The sequence below is a fragment of the Agelaius phoeniceus genome, chromosome 9, assembly GCF_051311805.1.
Source record: "Agelaius phoeniceus isolate bAgePho1 chromosome 9, bAgePho1.hap1, whole genome shotgun sequence".
Taxonomy (NCBI): domain Eukaryota; kingdom Metazoa; phylum Chordata; class Aves; order Passeriformes; family Icteridae; genus Agelaius; species Agelaius phoeniceus.
In genome coordinates, this window is record NC_135273.1 from 33,691,957 (window position 1) to 33,710,282 (window position 18,326).

At 50.2% G+C, this 18,326-nt stretch overlaps 1 protein-coding gene across 1 annotated transcript in view; it reads left to right on the plus strand.

The window, feature by feature from the left end:
- The first annotated feature begins 3,614 nt into the window (after window positions 1-3,614).
- CDH23 (cadherin related 23) overlaps window positions 3,615-18,326 on the plus strand; it is a 226,030-nt gene continuing 211,318 nt past the window's right edge. The window contains exons 1-2 of the mRNA XM_077183497.1: window positions 3,615-3,693; window positions 14,805-14,879. Coding sequence (XP_077039612.1) covers window positions 14,810-14,879 — 70 coding nt within the window. The 5' untranslated portion in view covers window positions 3,615-3,693; window positions 14,805-14,809. The remainder of the gene's footprint in view (window positions 3,694-14,804; window positions 14,880-18,326) is intronic.

Sequence of the window (18,326 nt, forward strand, 5' to 3'; positions counted from 1 at the left end):
AAAGTGAGGATGCCACCATTCCCCTGGGGCTTGTGGTCTGGGGGGACAAAATCACCCCAAAAAAATGGGGGCAGGGGGCATGGGCTGCTTATTCTGAGCACAAAACCAGCCCTGCACTTTGACACAGGTCTTATTTACTGAAAAATAAAAAGAAAAAAGGATGGTAGTTTGGGAAAGCACTTCCCGGCACCCTTGTGGGAGACTCCAGTGTGAAGAAATGAGTGAAGGCACAACATTTCATGGGCTGCTTGTCCATGCAGACCCTGGAGGCTGTGGCAGAATGTGCTCTATGGCAAGCAGAGCTAATTCAGGGCCTTAGCAGGGCAGGATTTTGCACATTTCTGTGTTTTACCTGCTTTCCATGTGATATTTCATCTGTTTAGAGCCGAGTGGTGATCCCAGCTCTCACAGGCAGAGGAGTGAGCCAGTGTGGGGAGGGCTGGATGAGGGAATGTTCCATGCCTGGGTGGGAAATGAGAGGGGGAGAAGCCCTGCAGAACAATTTCAAGGTTGAGTGAGTGGTGCCAGGAGGCTGTGAAAGGCTCTGCTGAGCTGCTCTGTGCTCACAGGCAGCATGGAGAAGGGAGGTCACGGGATCTGCCTCCAAAACCATCAGGTTTGCCTGTAAGGAGGCTGTGCAGAAAGGCTGGGATAGCAGGGAGGGTATCCCAGCCCTGCAGCTCCCCGCTTTGGCCTTGGGGTTAATTGTGATCCCAGCAGCACCTCCCTGCTCACAAAGCATCACTTTGTTCTTTTTCCCCAGCCCTGAGCCTGTGGAAAGGCACATCTCCCACAGGCTGCCTCTCAGAGCACCATGGATTTCTGAGTGAGCTGCTCTGAGCTCCAGCCTGCACACAGCCCTGCCTGATGGAAACCAACCCTGACAGGCAGGTGCAGAGCACAAGATACTGAATTCCTGGGTGGTTTGTGAGCCTGGGCACTGAAATCCCCCTCGATGGGAAAGGCTGCAGCCTGTATTCCATCAGGAATGGGAGCCCAGGACAGGGGGAACTCAGCCTTGTGAAAAACATCCTCAGACCAGTCAGGATGTGCACAGAAATCCATCAAGCCAAGGCACAGGAGGACCCAAGAACAGCAGAGCACAAGATACTGAATTCCTGGGTGGTTTGTGAGCCTGGGCACTAAAATCCCCCTTGATGGGAAAGGCTGCAGCCTGTATTCCATCAGGAATGGGACTGGGAGCCCAGGCCAGGAGGAGCTCAGCCTTGGCAGAGCTGGCTTATGAATAACATCCTCAAACCAGTCAGGATGTGAGCAGAAATCCATGAAGCCAAGGCACAGGAGGACCAGGCAGAAGAGCAGAGCACAAGACACTGAATTCCTGTGGGGTTTGTGAGCCTGGGCACTGAAATCCCCCTCGATGGGAAAGGCTGCAGCCTGTATTCCATCAGGAATGGGAGCCCAGGACAGGGGGAACTCAGCCTTGTGAAAAACATCCTCAGACCAGTCAGGATGTGCACAGAAATCCATCAAGCCAAGGCACAGGAGGACCCAAGAAGAGCAGAGCACAAGATACTGAATTCCTGGGTGGTTTGTGAGCCTGGGCACTAAAATCCCCCTCGATGGGAAAGGCTGCAGCCTGAACTCCATCAGGAATGGGACTGGGAGCCCAGGCCAGGAGGAGCTCAGCCTTGGCAGAGCTGGCTTATGAATAACATCCTCAAATCAGTCAGGATGTGAGCAGAAATCCATGAAGCCAATGCACAGGAGGACCCAAGAAGAGCAGAGCACAAGACACTGAATTCTTGTGGGTTTTGTGAGCCTGGGCACTGAAATTCCCCTCGATGGGAAAGGCTGCAGCCTGAACTCCATCAGGAATGGGAGCCCAGGCCAGGAGGAGCTCAGCTTTGTTAGAACTGGTTTATGTAAAACACCCTCAGAGCAGTCAGGATGTGAGCAGAAATCCATGGTGTGAAGCCAAGGCATGGGCACCTGCCAGAGGAGAGGTGTGCACCTTTTTAAATAAAAATCCTGACCTGAATTTATCAGCAGGGGCCCTAAGTGAGACATCACCTGTGCAAAGTCACAGCAGCTACAAGCACCAGGGCCTGAGACACACCTGCACCTGTGCTTTGCTTTGGTTCCTCCCCTTTTTGCCATTTTTCCCCCCTCCTTAACTCCCTGACTTTGTGGGGTGAGCACGGCGTGAGGATGAAGAGGGCAAGGAAGGGATGAAGGCCCCAGGGGAGACAGAAACCCCCCAGATCAGGGTGCTCAGAGCCCCAGCCAGGTCACACCTGCACCCTTTGCACTCCTGCTGACCCCAGGCCAGCTCCTGAAGGAACCTGACCCAGGCCAGGTGTGAAGGGAGGAAATTACCTGCCAGCCCCTTAATGAGCTGCAGAGAGCTCACTGCCTTCAGGAACTGGGGGTTTTAGCCCCAAAACAGCTGCAGCTGTGCCAGGGCTGGCTCTGGGCTGCCAAGTGCCTGCAGCTGGGCCAGCTCTGGTGGGGCTTTGGTGTTCCTGGTCCTCCCCAGCTCAGGGAGGAGCAGGAGCAGAGCTGTGCCCAATTCCAGCCAATCAACCCCAGAGCTGTGCTAATGGAATAATTAGAAGAAGCTGCTCAAGAGAGGTAAAGGCTTAATTACCCCCTCCTGCTGCTGCTTTGGGGGTATTTGCCTACTTGTTCTGCAGGAGGTGAGTGGAGGGGAAGGGTCCTTGCATCCCTGGAGCCCCCTGCTCCTGTGGAAGGTGTCCCAGGCCATGGCAGGGGGGTGGAATGAGGTGATTTTTGGTGGCCCATCCAACCCAAACCATTCTGGGATTCTGTGGTTCCCAGGCAAGGCTTCAGGATGGGCTTTACCAGCATAACCTGTGCTTATTTAGCATTTTAATCACAAGTGGTTGTGATGGGGTGGTAAAGCCCCCACAGACCCAAAGCCCTGCCCCTTCCTGGGATCCAGGAATGTGGATTCACCCCCTGGGTGTGAGGCTTGGTGTCACTGCAGGTGGATTTTTGGCTTTGTCCCTTCCAAGGTGGCACGAAATGAGGTGAAACAGAGGCATTTGGCCATTTTCCCAAAAGCTGCTGCTGGGGAAGTTGGGGTGGGGGCAGGAATGTCCTGCCAGGCTCGGGGGGACACGGGAGGGTTCGGTGGGCACCGTGGCACGGCGGTACAGGCTCGGGGGAGCAGCAGCTGGCCTGGAACCTCTGTCTGTCCGTCCGTCCGTCCCTCTGTCCGTGCGTCTCTCCTGGCAGCCGTGCCCGGATCGCTTTCCCCCCGCTCATCCATGATTTATTTCCCTGCTCCGAGCCCTGCCAGCTGCTCCCGCGCACAGGTCAGAGAAACAACAATTCTAACAACAACAACAACCAAAAAAACCCTTAAAAAAATGGAGAAAAAGCAAAGAGAATGAAACGCACCGAGGCGGAGTTAAACTTTCCGTACCCGGCGCTGCTCGGGCTGAAGTTGGGTTTGAGCAGGGGGGGGCAGCCCGGGGTTTGGGGGGCGAGAGGGGGTTCTGGGGGGCTGGGAGGGGTCGGGATGGGGGGAAGGAGGAGCCGGTTCCCAAATCCCGATACCTGGGCGAGGGGCGCTGCGCCGCCCGCGTCAGCGCCTCCCTCCCTCCCCTTCCTCCTCCTCCTCCTCCTCCTCCCGCGGCTCACGCAGGGCGCAGGGGGGGCATGGGGGGTCGCCGCTGACACCGGGCTCCGCGACAGCCACCGCAGGTAATGCCCCGCCGCTTCTCCTCGGGATTTTATTCACCCAGGTGGGATGCAGGCATCACCCCCTGCCCTTCCCTTCCCAGGCAGCTTCTTGGCGGCTTCCCCCTTCCCAAACCTTCCCGGTTTGCTTCCAGCCACAAACACCTTTTTAGGAATCGAGCCGTACTCTCATTGTTGTTATTTGGGGCGGGGGGTCTCGCTCAGCGTGGCCGTTCCTTTGCCAGGAGAGGGGGAGCCCAACCTTTGTCGCCTTTTGCCCAAAAATGCCGCTGGGAATGAGCCGTGGTGCCCGCTGTCCTGCCCCCATCCCCGGCTCCCTTCTGGAGTTCGGGCTGCCGGCAAAGCTGCAAAGTTTCTGGGATGAGCGGGGTTGGAACTTGGTCCCGGCCGCGGGGGCTGAGCCGCAGTGCCAGCGGTGGGATTTTCAAATCCCCTCCCGACATCAGCGGCATGGGAGGCAAAGCCTTTCCGAGCGCCAAACTTGCCCGGAGCCTTTCGAGAAAACACTTTATTTTATTCCTTCCCCTCTGATTCTTTACTTGCTGCAACCCTCTGAACCCGCAGTCCCTCTTTTCTTTACATTCCACCTCTCCTTGCCCAAATCGCCTCTCCCAGCCATCGGCTGGAGGAGAGGGATGCTGGAACGGGACATTCCCTGTGCTGATGTGCGTTTTCTTTGTTGTTGGGTTGTGTTTTTTCCTTGTTTTTTCCCTTCCCTTTTCCCTTTTTTTCCCTTTTTTCCTTTTTTTTTTTCCCCTTGGCAGCGCTGGCTGCTCGCACCGAGCCCGGGATCTCCCCGGAGCATCCTGCAGGAGCTCGGGATGCTCCGTGCATGTGGGATAGAGCTGCTGCATTGAAACGGTTTAATTTTAATTTTTTTGGTGTTGTTTTTTGTGGGGTGGGAGCCGGGGAGATGAAGCATTCCCATGGGATTTGTGAAAATCCAGCTGGTTGTTTCAGCAGAGTGAGTTTTACCTTTGTGTTTCCTTCCCTCCTGTCCTGGGGAAGGAGGGGAGGAGAAAATCGCTGTGCTGTTCCATTTTCCTTCACCACCCCTCTCCCTCCCTCCATCCCCAGCACAAAGCTTTCTTATTTCTGAAGGGCTCATGAAAAATACCATGTTTTAAAGAGCAAGTTGTAAAACGCTATCTTTGTGGGAAACTGTAAAAATTGATGTTGTCCCTTCTTTTATTTTATTTATTATTTATTCATACTTTTTTTTTTTTGGGTGATAAGTGGGAGCAACAATGTTTGGAAGGGGTGGGAGCCGTGGAGCTTGGCTGGCTGAGCCTGGGGAGGGCTCCCAGCCCCTGTCCCTTTCCTCAGGAGCATCCCCAGGATGCAGCACCAGAACCATTCCTGCAATCCCTCATCTCCAGAGGGATGCCCAGGGCATGGCAGCTCCTCTGTGCAAGGAAAAAGGGGCAATCCTGCAAATAATCCTGCAAATAATCCTGCAAATAATCCTGCAAATAATCCTGCAAATAATCCTGCAAATAATCCTGCAAATAATCCTGCAATCCTGAGCAGCTGGGGGGTGAAAGGACCTCCTAAAAAGGATCCCCTTCATGAAGTTCCTTAGGTGCTCTGTGCAGATGGTCTGGAGCACAGATTATTTTTGAATTTAAGAAGCTTTAGGATATGGGATTGGCTTGGTGAGGGGGCTGGCCTCTTGTTAGGGTGTAAAACATCCCAGCTGCTCGCAGGCAGGCTGATTGAGCTGCAGCATGAACAGTTCCCTGTGCAACCTAAAACTTCCCTGCTTTTCCCCACTCCACCATCCTGCTTCCTCCAGTAACACTTCTAATAATGTTGCAGGAAAAATAGGGTAATTTTGGGGTTCTTGTGGCCCAGCACCTACAAAATTCCTGCCTTGGTGCTGGTGTTATCATCTGACTCCATTTCAGGGTGTAGAAATGGGGAAAACTGGGAATTCCAATGGTTAGGAACACAAATCTTTCAGATGCCCTGGATCTTGCCGGGGGTTTGGGCAGGGCTGGGCATTTATCCATTGGCTTGATGTTTCAGTGTGGGCAGGAGATGTTTGTTCATGGGCTTCCTCCAGTAAGACTTCCAATAATGTTGCAGGAGAAATTGGGACATTTTGGGGCTTTTGTGGCCCAGCACCTACAAAATTCCTGCTTTTGTGCTGGTGTTGTCATCTGACTCCATTTCAGGTGTAGATTCTGCATCTGAAATGGGGAAAAACTGGGAATTCCAATGGTTAGGACCCAAATCTTGCAGATATCCTGGATCTTAGCAGGGGTTTGGTGAAGACCAGGGGCTGGGGTGACATTTACCCATGGGCTTGATGTTTCAGTGTGGGCAGGAGATGTTTGCTCATGGGCTTCCTCCAGTAAGACTTCTAATGATGTTGTAAGAAAAATAGGATTATTTGGGGTTTTTGTGGCCCAGCACCTACAAAATTCCTGCCTATCATCTGACTCCATTTCAGGTGTAGATTCTGCATCTGAAATGGGGAAAAACTGGGAAGTCCAATGGTTAGGAACACAAATCTTGCAGATATCCTGGATCTTGCCAGGGGTTTGGTGAAGACCAGGGGTTGGGCATTTATCCATGGGCTTGATGTTTCAGTGTGGGCAGGAGATGTTTGTTCATGGTCCTGGTGAGGTGTGTGAAGGTGAAGATCAGATGGGATTTTGGGCAGGAATTGTTCCCTGGGAGGATGGAGATGCCCTGGCACAGGTGCCCAGAGCAGCTGTGGCTGCCCCTGCATCCCTGGCGGTGCCCAAGGCCAGGCTGGATGGGATTGGAGCAGCCTGGGATAGTGGGAGGTGTCCCTGCCATGGTGATGAAGCCCCCTGAGAGCAGAGGGACACTCCTGGCACACAGGGACACTCCTGCTGCATCCATCCCTGTCCTGGCATCAAGGACCTGCCTTGGGATGGGAACTGCTCAGGCTGTGGGAGGGCTGGGCTGGCCCTTGGCTTGCTTTGCCCTGATCTGTGTTTGATAAACCCACTGCTCTCTCCTGGAAAGAGAGAGAACCTGCTTGGAAAGCCCTGGGGGCAAATTCCTGCTGGAAATGAGGGTGTGCCAGAGCCTGAGCGTGCTGCACCTTTGGAAAGGGCATGGAGGAGAGGACTGGGCAGCTTGAAGGGCCCTCAGCCACAGCTGGGTCTCAGGAGGGCTCTCTGCCACGGGTGATGAACTGCTGTCATTAATCCCAAAACCTTCATTAATCCAGTAACTCCATCCCTGCTGCACCTCTTTGTCTTCCCATTCCCTCCCTGGGGACTGAGGGGTTTCTCCTGAGCACCCCCATCCTCCTTTCCCTGTCTATTTTCCCTGCTCCCACAATCCCCAGTGTGCCCACAGTGCTGCTCCCTCTCTGGAGAGGTCTGGAGCAGCAAAGCGCCCCTTGCTGGAAGTTAAGTGAGCTTTGTGTGAAAGCAGCAAGGACTGCTTGATTTGGATGAGGCAAGAGACAGCCTGAGAGCCTTTGCAGTTCTGGTTCATCAGTGTGAAGCTGGTTTTGGTAGATTTTCCTACAGTTGTTGTATTTTTTCCCCCTTCTTCTGAAGCATCCCTTTTCCCTCTCTGATTTTAAGATCTAAAATTCCAGTTACCATAGGCCTGAACACAATGGCCCTGCTGCTTTTTTTTAGTGTTGCAAACTCCCAGCCTGGAGCTTAGGGGCAGCTGGAGGCCCTGAGGGAGATGGGATGAAATCCCACAGCCAGGGCCCTGGGCTTGGAGCAGTGTCTGCTGAGCGTTTACCCAGGCACATGGACTCCAATAACTCACCCATCCCCTTTGGCAGGGCTTTGGAATGTGCTTGGTGACTGACTGGGAAGAGCTGGGGGTTCTGAGGCTGCTGCCTTGCTCTTGAGGCTGCTGCTGACTCCTTTATTGCTGGTGTGGGGGGACATCCTGGGGGAAAAAGGAAATCCTTGCCCTGAAAGCTGCAGCTGGATGTGGCAGGGAGGGGGATGCTGAGGCAGTCCCTTCCAGCACACACATTTTTCCCCCTTTAATCCCACTTCACACACATCTTGTCCTCTTTTTCCCTTGAAACCCCCCTGGACCAAGCAGATGTGTGGGCAGGGGCAGGGTGGCAGCAGCACAGCCACACTCAGGGATGCTGGGAGGGAGCCTGGGGATGTTGGGCACTTCTCCTGCACCCTTTGGTGGCAGTGCTTGGGATTCCAGCCAGGCTGCTGCCTCCTTCCAGGCAGGGCACAGGAAGAAAGAGTCTGGCATCCCATCCCTGAGCAGCCTTGCAGTCAGGCCCTCAGCACCTTCCATTTGCCACTTTGTCCCTTCCTGTGCGTTCCCTGAGAGCCTGCAGAGGGGCTCCTGTCTGTGAGACCAGACTGTGTGTGTCACTGCACTGCATTCACCCTTCCCTTCCTCCTAGAGCAAGAATTCCCACCCTTCCTCCCCCTCCTCCTTTTTTCCCTCCTTGAAGCCAAGCTCTGTTGCTGTTGGCTGCTTTTCCACCTTTTCATCCCACGTTAGCATCATCTGCTCCTCAGCTTTGCTGTGTTGATGCCCTGGTTTGGAGCAGCCCAGGAGCCTCTTGGCTTGGTCTCTGTGCCCCATCCCAGCCCTCCTCCTGCCTCAGGAGCTGCTGCTCCAGCTGAAGAGAGGTTTTGTGATGGAAAGTGGTTGCTATGATGCCTATGGTGACTAGCAACCAATGCTGGAGGCTCCCTTGAGCCAGTGCTGCCCCACTTAAAAAGGAAGAATTTAGGAATTCCTACTTCTCTCTCCCCAAAAGTGAAGTTTCCCTTGCCATGGAGGGGTGGGTGGCAGTGCCTGGTGCAGCAGGGAGTGGGGGCTCTTCCCAAAGCTCCCAGGGTGTTATTTTAGCATCCCATGGATGCAGGACCTGAGTTGGATGCATTATTTGGCTTTTCCTTGGAGATGCCACAGGTGTGGTGAAAGGTTTGAGTGTTCCTTATGCAGAGCTGGATGGGTATTGGGATTGTCTTGGTATTGGGTCAGGGGCTTGGGAAACCCATGGCATTCCCAAACCCATGGCATTCCCCACGTCATGGGACAACCTATGTCATTCATTCCCAAATCCATTTAATTTCCCATGTCATTCCCAAACCCATGGCATTCCCCATTTAATGGAAAAACCCACGGCATTCCCCATGGTATTCCCCCAAACCCATGTCATTTCCAAACCCATGGCATTCCCTATGGCCTTTCCAAGCCCATGTTATTTCCAAGCACATTTAATTCCCAAACCCCTGTTGTTTCCCCAACCCATGTAATTTCCTAAACCTGTGTCATTCCCCATGTCATTCCCAGAGGCATTCCCAACCCCATGGCATTCCCTGTGTCCTTTCCCAAACCCCTGTCATTCCCCATTACATGGGAAAACCCATGTCATTCCCCTTGGCATTCCCAAACCCAAGGCATTCCCCATGTAATGGGACAACCCCTGTCATTCCCAAACCCATGTCACTCATGGCATTCCCAAACTCATGGCATTCCCAAACTCATGGCATTCCCAAACCCATGGCATTCCCAGTGTCATTCCCACACCCATGTCATTACCCCGGCATTCCCAAAGCCCTGGCATTCCCCATGGCATTTCCCAAGCCCATGGCATTCCCCATGTCATGGGACAACCCAAGTCATTCATTTCCCAAACCCCTGGCATTCCCAAACCCCTGGCATTCCCCATGTCCTTTACCAAAGCCATGTCCTTTCCCAAACCCATGGCATTCCCCATGTTATTTCCCATGGCATTTCCAAACCCATGTCATTTCCCTAACCCATGGCATTCCCCATTACATGGGAAAACCCATGTCATTCCCCAAACCCATCTCATTTGCAAACCTGTGGCATTCCCCATGGCATTTCATGGGACAACCCAAGTCATTCATTTCCCAAACCCATGGCATTTCTCAAACCCATGTCATTCCCCAAACCCATGCCATTCCCATGTCATTTCCAAGCCCATGGCATTTCCCAAACCTGTGTCCTTTCCAAACCCATGGCATTTCCCAAACCCATGGCATTCCTCATGACATTTCCAAGCCCATGTCATTCCCCATTTCATGGGAAAACCCCTGTCATTCTGCATGTCATTCCCAAACCCATGTCATTTCCCATGTAATTTCCCCAACCCATGGCATTCCCCAGACCCCTGTCATTCCCCATGTCATTCCCAAACCCATGTCATTTCCCAAACCTGTGTCATTTGCAAAACCCATGGCATTCCCCAAACCCATGGCATTTCCAAACCCCTGGCATTCCCTATGTCATTCCCAGTTTCATTTTCAAACCCATGTCATTCCCAGTGTCATTCCCAAACCCACGTCATTCATTCCCAAACCCCTGTCATTCCCCATGTCATTCCCAGTGTCATTTCCAAATCCATGGCATTTCCTATGGCATTCCCCATGTCCTGTCCCATGTCATTCATTCCCAAACCCGTGTCATTCCCCAAACCTCTGTCATTCCCAACCCAGGCCCAGCCTTCCTGCAAGGACTGGGCAGTTCAAAGCTGGCATTTCCTCCTGGGCCTGGGTTTTTGGTGAAATGATGTCTTAGTGTCATTCTGCAGCTAATCTTTGTTTCCTGTGGGAAAGGAAATGTCTGGAAGCACCAACCAAAATACTTGCACTACTGCCCTTGGTTTAAAATGGGAATAAACTGCTGGCAGTGAGGGAAACTTTTGGGTTTCAAGTAAGGAGAAGCTCCAGCTTTTTCCCTGGAGGAAGAAAGGTTTGAGTGCTCCAGCTGGGGAGTGCAGAGCTTTTTGGGGGGAAAAGGTTCCTGTCTCATCCTCAGTTTTGGTTTTGGGGTGAAGGAAGGAGAGAGAGGATTTTCCATGCTCTTTTCTCCTGCAAACTCCCTCTCAGGTGGGTGGTGACAGGTGCCAGCAGCTGTGCCCCTTATTCCCTGTGGGCATCCATATTCTCCCTCCCATGTGCAAACCAATATCCTGGCCTGTATTTATTTAACAGGGAAATTTTATTTCCTTTCACTGCAGGGAATAGAAAGAAAAAAAAAATTAAAAAAAAAAAAGAAGGGGGCAAATTTTTTCACTGGGAACAAATCTCATTTTCAAGAGTCCTGACAAAATGAGCCATAAAATTACAATATTTCAAAGTGCTTTGTAATTCTAGCGTGGATGGCTCTTCATCATGGAATCTGAAAGCTCAGAAAATATAAAACTCATTAGATTAAAATAAACCACCTACCGCACGGGAGAAAAGCTTATTTATCAATATCAATTTACTTCTGATTACCCTGTTCTGCAATTTGTTATTTTTGGGAATTATGATTTGGGTATGGCTCACGCCAACACGGGGGTGGGAATAAAAAAAAAATAAAATCAGGATTAACTTGTAATATTTTTTTTTTAGTTTGAATTGTGCTTATTGTAAAGCCCTGGCCAAGAGGCAATAATGAGGAGAAAAGGTGCATTTCTAGCAGTGCTGTTTTCAAGGCACAGAGGGGAAGCAGGAGAGGCTGGTGTTTTGGTGTGAGGGGTGGTGTTAAACCATGTGCTTGGCCAAAGGGGATCCCAGGGATGATTTTTTGGGATGTGGGGTTGGTGGTGGTCCTTGTTGGGCCAGCTCCTGGCTGCTCTTCCCAGGTGGCCCCAGCGATGGAGGAAGCCTGGGATATATTTTATGAAAAATCTTTTTCTAGGATTTTTTTTTCCTGAGAAGTTGAGAAGCCTCAGAATTAAAAATCCTAGGAAAAGGATTTGATATGAAATATGTCTGTGACAGAGCCAGGTGGCTGCGGGGACATCCCGGTGACACCTCAGGTACCTCCACCCCACCTCCCACATCCAATCCTCTTGGGGACATTTCATTGCAGGAGAAGGGGAGTTTTTGGGGAGGCATCCCCAGTTCCCTGCTGTGGCAGTTTGGGAGGTTTGATTTCCACTTCCATTCACGGAGCGAGCGGATGGAGTTCTGAGGCTTGAGCATCTTTGGAAATCATCATTTCTTTGGAAATTCTGAGGCTTGAGCACCACAGTGCTGTTTGGGGAAGGGAAGGCCAGGTTAGGGGTCAAGGAACAGGGGTTTTGGGGTGACGGAAGGTGCCAGAGTGGAGCAGCTCTGCCAGCCAGGCTGAGGGAGGGCAGCTCGGGCAGTGGCGAAGTTGCGTTCTGTGCGTTTATTTTAAAATTTATTTCTGTTTTTTTTAATTCATATAAAGTTTATTTTAAAATAAACCAGTCCAGGTGCAGAGCCTGGCAGTGCTGTTGAGGCACCCTGAGAGCTGGAGCAGTGAGTTGAGGTGCCAGGAGGCTCCTGGAGCATGGCCAGGATGCAGCAGGTGGGATTTGCCACGTTTAGGGATGCAGCAGTGCTGCCGAGGCAGGGAAACAGCCACTTCCCAGGCTTGGGAAGGAGGAGGCATTTGGAGCAAGCAGGCTGAAACACCTCTGCTTGAGCTGATTGCTGAGCTTTGAAGCCCTGGATTTGTTTGCACTGTGGTGTTTCCTCAGCTTCCCATTTCTGGAGGCTCTGTCTGCAGCTCCCTGGGAGCAGCTGCCAGCGGAGGGGGAAACCTCTGGTTTAACATCAGAGCCTTGGCAGCCAGGAGGAGACAGCACCTGAGCTCCCAGGGACATTACCATGCTGGGAACTGCACAGAGTGCTTCCTCCAAAGAGCCTCTTTCAGGCACAAGGTGCAATTTAATCTGCTCTTAGTCACAATTTTTTAAGTTCTCCCCAGAGACTCCTGGATCCCGTTCCTTAAATGTGCAATATTTGAGTGAACCATCTCGAAGAGCCAGTGAAGAGCTGCAATATTAATGAAGTCAGAGAAAATCAAAATGACATTTCAGGCAATTACTGACATAATGAAGTGACTGACTTGGAATATCCAATATTTAGATTTATCATGGCACTCGAAAGGGGATGCTGTCAGTTGCTTTTATTCCTACATCACATAAATTGTTTCTCCACTGCCCTGGTGCTTTTTAAACATGGGCTGTGAAGCTGAGAAATAATGTTCACGCTCACTTGGGCTGATAGTGGTGCTGTTTGAGAAGAAAGTTAGTGTTTTCCTCTGGCATTCTGGCACTGCAGAAGGCAGAGGAGCTCATTTCCATCTCATCCTCTCTGGCTGCAACACCAAGAGCTTGGGCTCTGCATTCTGGGCTGGGTGCAGGGGTCTGGAACAAAGATGCTGAGGTTTCCTCCTCCCCAAAAACCTATTAAAGCATGGGGAAAATTGAGATGTTTGGTGGTTTTTCCTAATCACAAGAATCCATTCTGCTTTGGTTGGCCAAATGTAAGGATTTAAAGGGCTTGTCAGGATGCCTGGCTCTGGGGAAAGTGGCCATTTTTTTGTTTAGAAACAAAAAACAAAATTGGGCTTTTGGATGCTCTGCTGACACTGAGCATAAGTCAGCAGCTTCTTGTGGGGTGGAGGTTTGAGCTCTTCTGCCCTGGCTGTGTTTTCTGGGGTGATGGGCATGATTACACCTGAATGTTTTCTCAGGCCTGCACTGAAATACCTGAAAATGCACAAAACACACCACAGCACCGTTTTTCTTGTCTAGGCAAGAGACCTCTTCATCCCAGAGAGACTCTCCGTAGCAAAATAGCAGGAGAAATTAGAATTTCAGGCCCTTTCTGCAGTGACAGAGTTGTTAGGAGCTGTCTTCTGTGACACATCCATCAGTAAAAATAAAATAGGTGTAGCTGTGGCTTTGGAGCTCCTTCAGGAGCCTCCAGGAGCGTTCCCATGTGTGGTATTTTTGGGGTCCATGTGTGGTATTTTTGGGGTCCCCAGACGAAGGGGGGATTGAGCATTTGGCTCTATGTTCTCAGAAGGCAAATTTATTATTTATATTAATGGTTATTTATTTTATTTATGATATGTACTTATATTAAAGAATGTTATACTAAAACTATACTAAAGAATAGAGAAAGGATATATACAAAAGGCTTAACAAGAATGATAATGAAAACTTGTGATTTTTTTTTCAGTCTTGACACAGCTGGACTGTGATTGGTTATTAAGTAAAACACAATTCACATGTTGGATAAACAATTTTTAAATTCTATTCCGAAGCAAATTAGATGATATTATGGAGTGTTTTAAAATCCACCTGTGCCAATTTCCTTGCAGAGGGGCACTTGGCTGAGGTTTTCTGGGGTTGGTTTGGCAAAATCCTTGGGTCTGATGGTCTGAACACCACCAGGTGTGGATGCTGGCAGCTCCCTGCTGCTGTTTAATTCTGTGTCCTTAGCATGGGAGCCATGTGCTGTGTTAAAATTTGGGATGGGGACAGGCCTGGCAGCTTCCTGTGCTCCTGCTCTGCAGCCACCCGGGTGGGGTGAGAGATTCCAGGGGCTCTGCCCCCAAACCTTGGTGCCTCTGCAGTGATTCAGGGTCGAGCTTCTGCCAAACCATCTCAAATCTGGGTGCTGACAGCTCCCTGTTGTGGCACTCCTGGGTCACAGCAGCTCTTCCTCTGCTGCTGGAGCTGCTCCTCTCCTGGCCACCAAGGTCACTGTGGCTTCTCCCCTCTCTGGAGAGGAGCTTGGGCATTGAATTGTATTGGGTGTTGTGTTTGTGGGGTGCCCATGGCAGGAAGGAAGGATGAATCTGACTCCATGTTCTTAGAAGGCTAATTTATTATTTTATGATACTGTATTATATTAAAGAATATTAAACTAAACTATAGAATACAGAAAGGATATTTACAGAATGCTAAAAAAAAAATAATGCAAACTCGTGACTCTTTCCAGAGTCCCAGCACAGCTTGGCCCTGATTGGTAAATGAGTGAAAACAACTTACATGAATCCAATGAAACAACCACCTGTGGGTGAACAATCTCCAAACACATTCCACATGAGCACGACACAGGAGAAGCAAATAAGATCATATTGTTTTCCTTTTCTCTGAGGCTTCTCAGCTTCCTAGGAGAAAAATCCTGCACAAAGGGATTTTTCCAGAAAATATGACAGTGGGGAAGCAGAAAGGAAAAAATGGAGCCCCTCCACCTGGTTTCCATGGCCAAGAGGGTGTTTGAAGCAGAGCATTGGTGTCCTGAGGGCTCTCCTGTGGCACAGCCTGCACCCTGAGCCTGATTGAGGCAGACCAGGTCGCATCTGTCAGTGCTGGGCTTGACAGTGCCTCTCTTGTTTGACAGGAACCATGAAGCACCCCGTGGCTGCTGCTGCCCACCTCCTGCCTGTCCTCCTGCTCCTGGAGCTGGTCTCTCCAGGTAGGTCTGGCTCTGCTCTCTCCCTGCTTGGGGCTGGGGTTTGCAGGGTGCAAAGGTGGCAATTGCTGTCTTTGAGGTGTGAAAAACACCAATCACTTGGTTTTTTAAAATTTTAAAAGTTGAATAGTAATACAATTATTATAAAAATAATATAATTAGAGGAATAATAATTTGGACAATTGGGATTAGGACAATATGAGACAATAGAAACAAAGAATTACAGACAGTCCAGGTATCTCTTTCTGGGCAAAATAAGCCCGAAAAAGAACCCATGTTAACAGAGGATTAACCCTTAAAAGCAACAGCCTGTTGCATATTCCTACACCTCATCCATGATGCATAAATTCCATTCAAACCCAGGATTCTGGCTGGGCAGTGTCAGCTTCTTCCTCTGAATCCTGACTGAGTCTTCAGGGCTGAGTGAGGCAGGAAGAACTTGATAATGGAGCAATAAATTCTCTTTCTCTGAAAGATTTGGGTGTCCTGTGGCTGCTACCTCATTCCTTTCTTAAAAAAATATCACACATACATAGTTTCTATTTTAACATTTTGTTATAACCTAAAACTATATTTAACACAGTACTTAAGAGAATGAATACAGCATAACTTTCTAACATAACACATATAATATTCATTTGAATATTTGCAAAAAGCCAATCATAAAATATGCATTTTTCACAGTGGTCTCCTGGTGAATATGCAGAGCTGCCCTGCTGGGGTGAAGGGTGGGGGTGAGCAAATCTCCTGCCTCCATCAAATCTTTCATTTCTCCATTCCAGGAAATCATGGGGACCTGCACATCATGTTCCCAATTTTCTTGCAGCCCTTACTGGTGGCACACGTGGCCTTTCTTGGGAGAGGGTTGGTGGGACTGGAAAAAGCCTTGGAGAAGGGTGAATGTGCTGGTGAGCCCAGCAGGGGTAGAGGCTCCTGGGGTATCTCAATGAAAAGCTCCACTTGGAACCTTCCAGATGTGGATTGACCAAGGCAGAGGTGGTGCTGGATCTGGCATGGGGTTAATCTACATCAATAAAACCTAAAGAAAACTGGAGGGAGGGAGAGAGGGAGGGATCACAGGCAGGGATGTAAGAGCCTTGGAGAAGGGTGGATGTGCTGGTGAGCCCAGCAGGGGTAGATGCTCCTGGGGTATCTCAATGAAAAGCTCCTCTTGGAAACTTCCAGATGTGGATTGACCAAGAGCTGGATGATCAATAAAACCTAAAGAAAACAGGAGAGAGGGAGGGATCACAGGCAGGGATGTAAACCAGAAGCTTGTTAGTTGTGTAGCAGCAGAATATTGCTGGCAAGGCTCTCCCCCTGCTTTCAGCAGCAAAATGATGACCTGAACTGTGCTTAAATATGGGGAGGGGGAAATAATTCCTCTCCAAGCTGCAAAACCTCTTTTCTAATTCCAAATGATGGGGAAAGGCAGGGCTGTGGGCCAGAAGAGCCTCCACAAGAAGCTCTTCCCACTGATGCTCTGGGTCTTTCCTGGCATGGGGAGGGAGCTGGTGGGACAATGGCCTTTTGGTGTAGAAAATGTGCCTTTTGGGACAGGTTTTGGCACATCACAGGGTGCACAGGAGCTGTAAATGTGCAGCAAAGCCCCGTGAAAATTGGGATTGTTACATGACTGGCCTATCCCCCCTGGGTGCTGGTGTGGGGACAGGGTGCCTGTGTGGCTCTTGCTGATAAACAATAGCCAGTGTGTGTCCCTCTGATAGCACTGTGCCCTTTGGAATAAAGGCTTTTTTCGCCCTTTTTTCCCCTCCTGAAGGCTGGAGATGGCTTGCCCAGATTGGCAGGCTGATGAGGCAGTCAGTGGATGACATTAGCTGTGAGTGACAGGTGCAGTCAATCTCCCTCCGGTGTCGACTTGGATCAGGGAGAGCCTCACTGGAGCTGCAGCTCCTCTGCAAAGGGAACAAATAAGGGAAAAGCAAGTCCTTTACCTCCCTGAGAGGTCATTTGCCACTCTGTCCCATTGGAAGTGGGGTCTGCCAGCCCAGCTGGGGACTCGCTCCCTCCTTGCAGTGACAAACTGCACTGGCTTTGCATGGAGCCAGGGATTTGGAGGCTCTGCAGCTCAGCAGAATCCCAGCCCTTCTCTCCCAAACCCTACCCAGGCCTTGGGTTGCCATCTCTGTGATAAGCAAGGGCTGGCACAGCTGCTGGGCCTGGGGTAGGGATGTGGGATGGGTGCCCTGCAATTGCCAGCTGGGGGCTGTGTACAAATCACAAACGGGACAGGACTGCTGGGAACGTGCCTTGAGCTGTTTGATTTTCCAGCATCACTCTCATCACATGGTTATGGCAATGGGAAGATGCCACCAGCTCACATCCCAGGCAGCAGACCAAGAACTTAATGTTACAACTCACTTTATAAGTTTTTTGCCAAATCACACAAAGCAAAAGCACATTGACAGTGGTTCTATCCAATCACCATAAGCACATGTAACTTTGGTTAAAACAATGCTTGCTTATTTCAAATACAATAACTGCTTGTAAGCCCTAAAACACAACACACAGAACTCCATTATTAAGCTTCAACCTTCCTAACATCTCACTAGATAAACTTTTCTGTAGCTTAGAGAGTTATTCTAGACAAGTGTTAATACACAGACCATTGTTCTATTTGTCCTCGCTTTTCTACAGTTTAAATAATTTTTCTGCTGACGAATCTCATGGCTGCTGCTTAGCTCCAATCACAGTTCTGCTGTCTCTGAGGCCTGCCTTTTGCAGCTTTCCCAAAACCCTCTGGTTTTGTAGATTCTCACACCCTGCCACACATCCTGGGCACTGCAGGTGATGGAGCAGCTCTTCTGTGGAATATGCAGGCAACCCCAAAAAGGGATGAGATGAGATGAGAATGTTGACTCCATGTTTCAGAAGGCTGATTTATTATTTTATGATATATATTATATTTAAAATGTTATACTAAAGAATAGAAGAGAGGATTTCATCAGAAGGTTGGCTAAGAAAGGAATGAATAATAAAACCTTGTGACTGCTCACAGCTTCCACACAGGTGGCTATCACTGGTTATCAAGTAAAAACAATTCACATGCTGGGTAAACAGTTCTCCAGATCACATTCCAAAGCAGCAAAACATGGAGAAGCTGCAGCTTCTCAGGAGAAAATATCCTAATGAAAGGATTTCTCAGAAAACATGTCTGTGACACTCTTCCCAGAAGGTTTGCAGAGCTCCTGGCGAAGCCACGAGCTGGGATGGGATGGGAAAGTGGAGGCTGGGTGGGTTTGGAGTGTTTGCAGGAGGTTTTGGGACAGGTTTTGGGATAGGTTCAGCTCTGGGGGGGCAGTGGAGTCTCCCTGCTCCTGCCTGGCCAGGCTGCAGGAGAGGAGCAGAGATCTCCACCAGCCAAGCTCTCCCTGGAGCCTCCTCTCCTCCAGTTTTCCCAGCCCCAGCTCTCTCAGATCTTCATGGCCT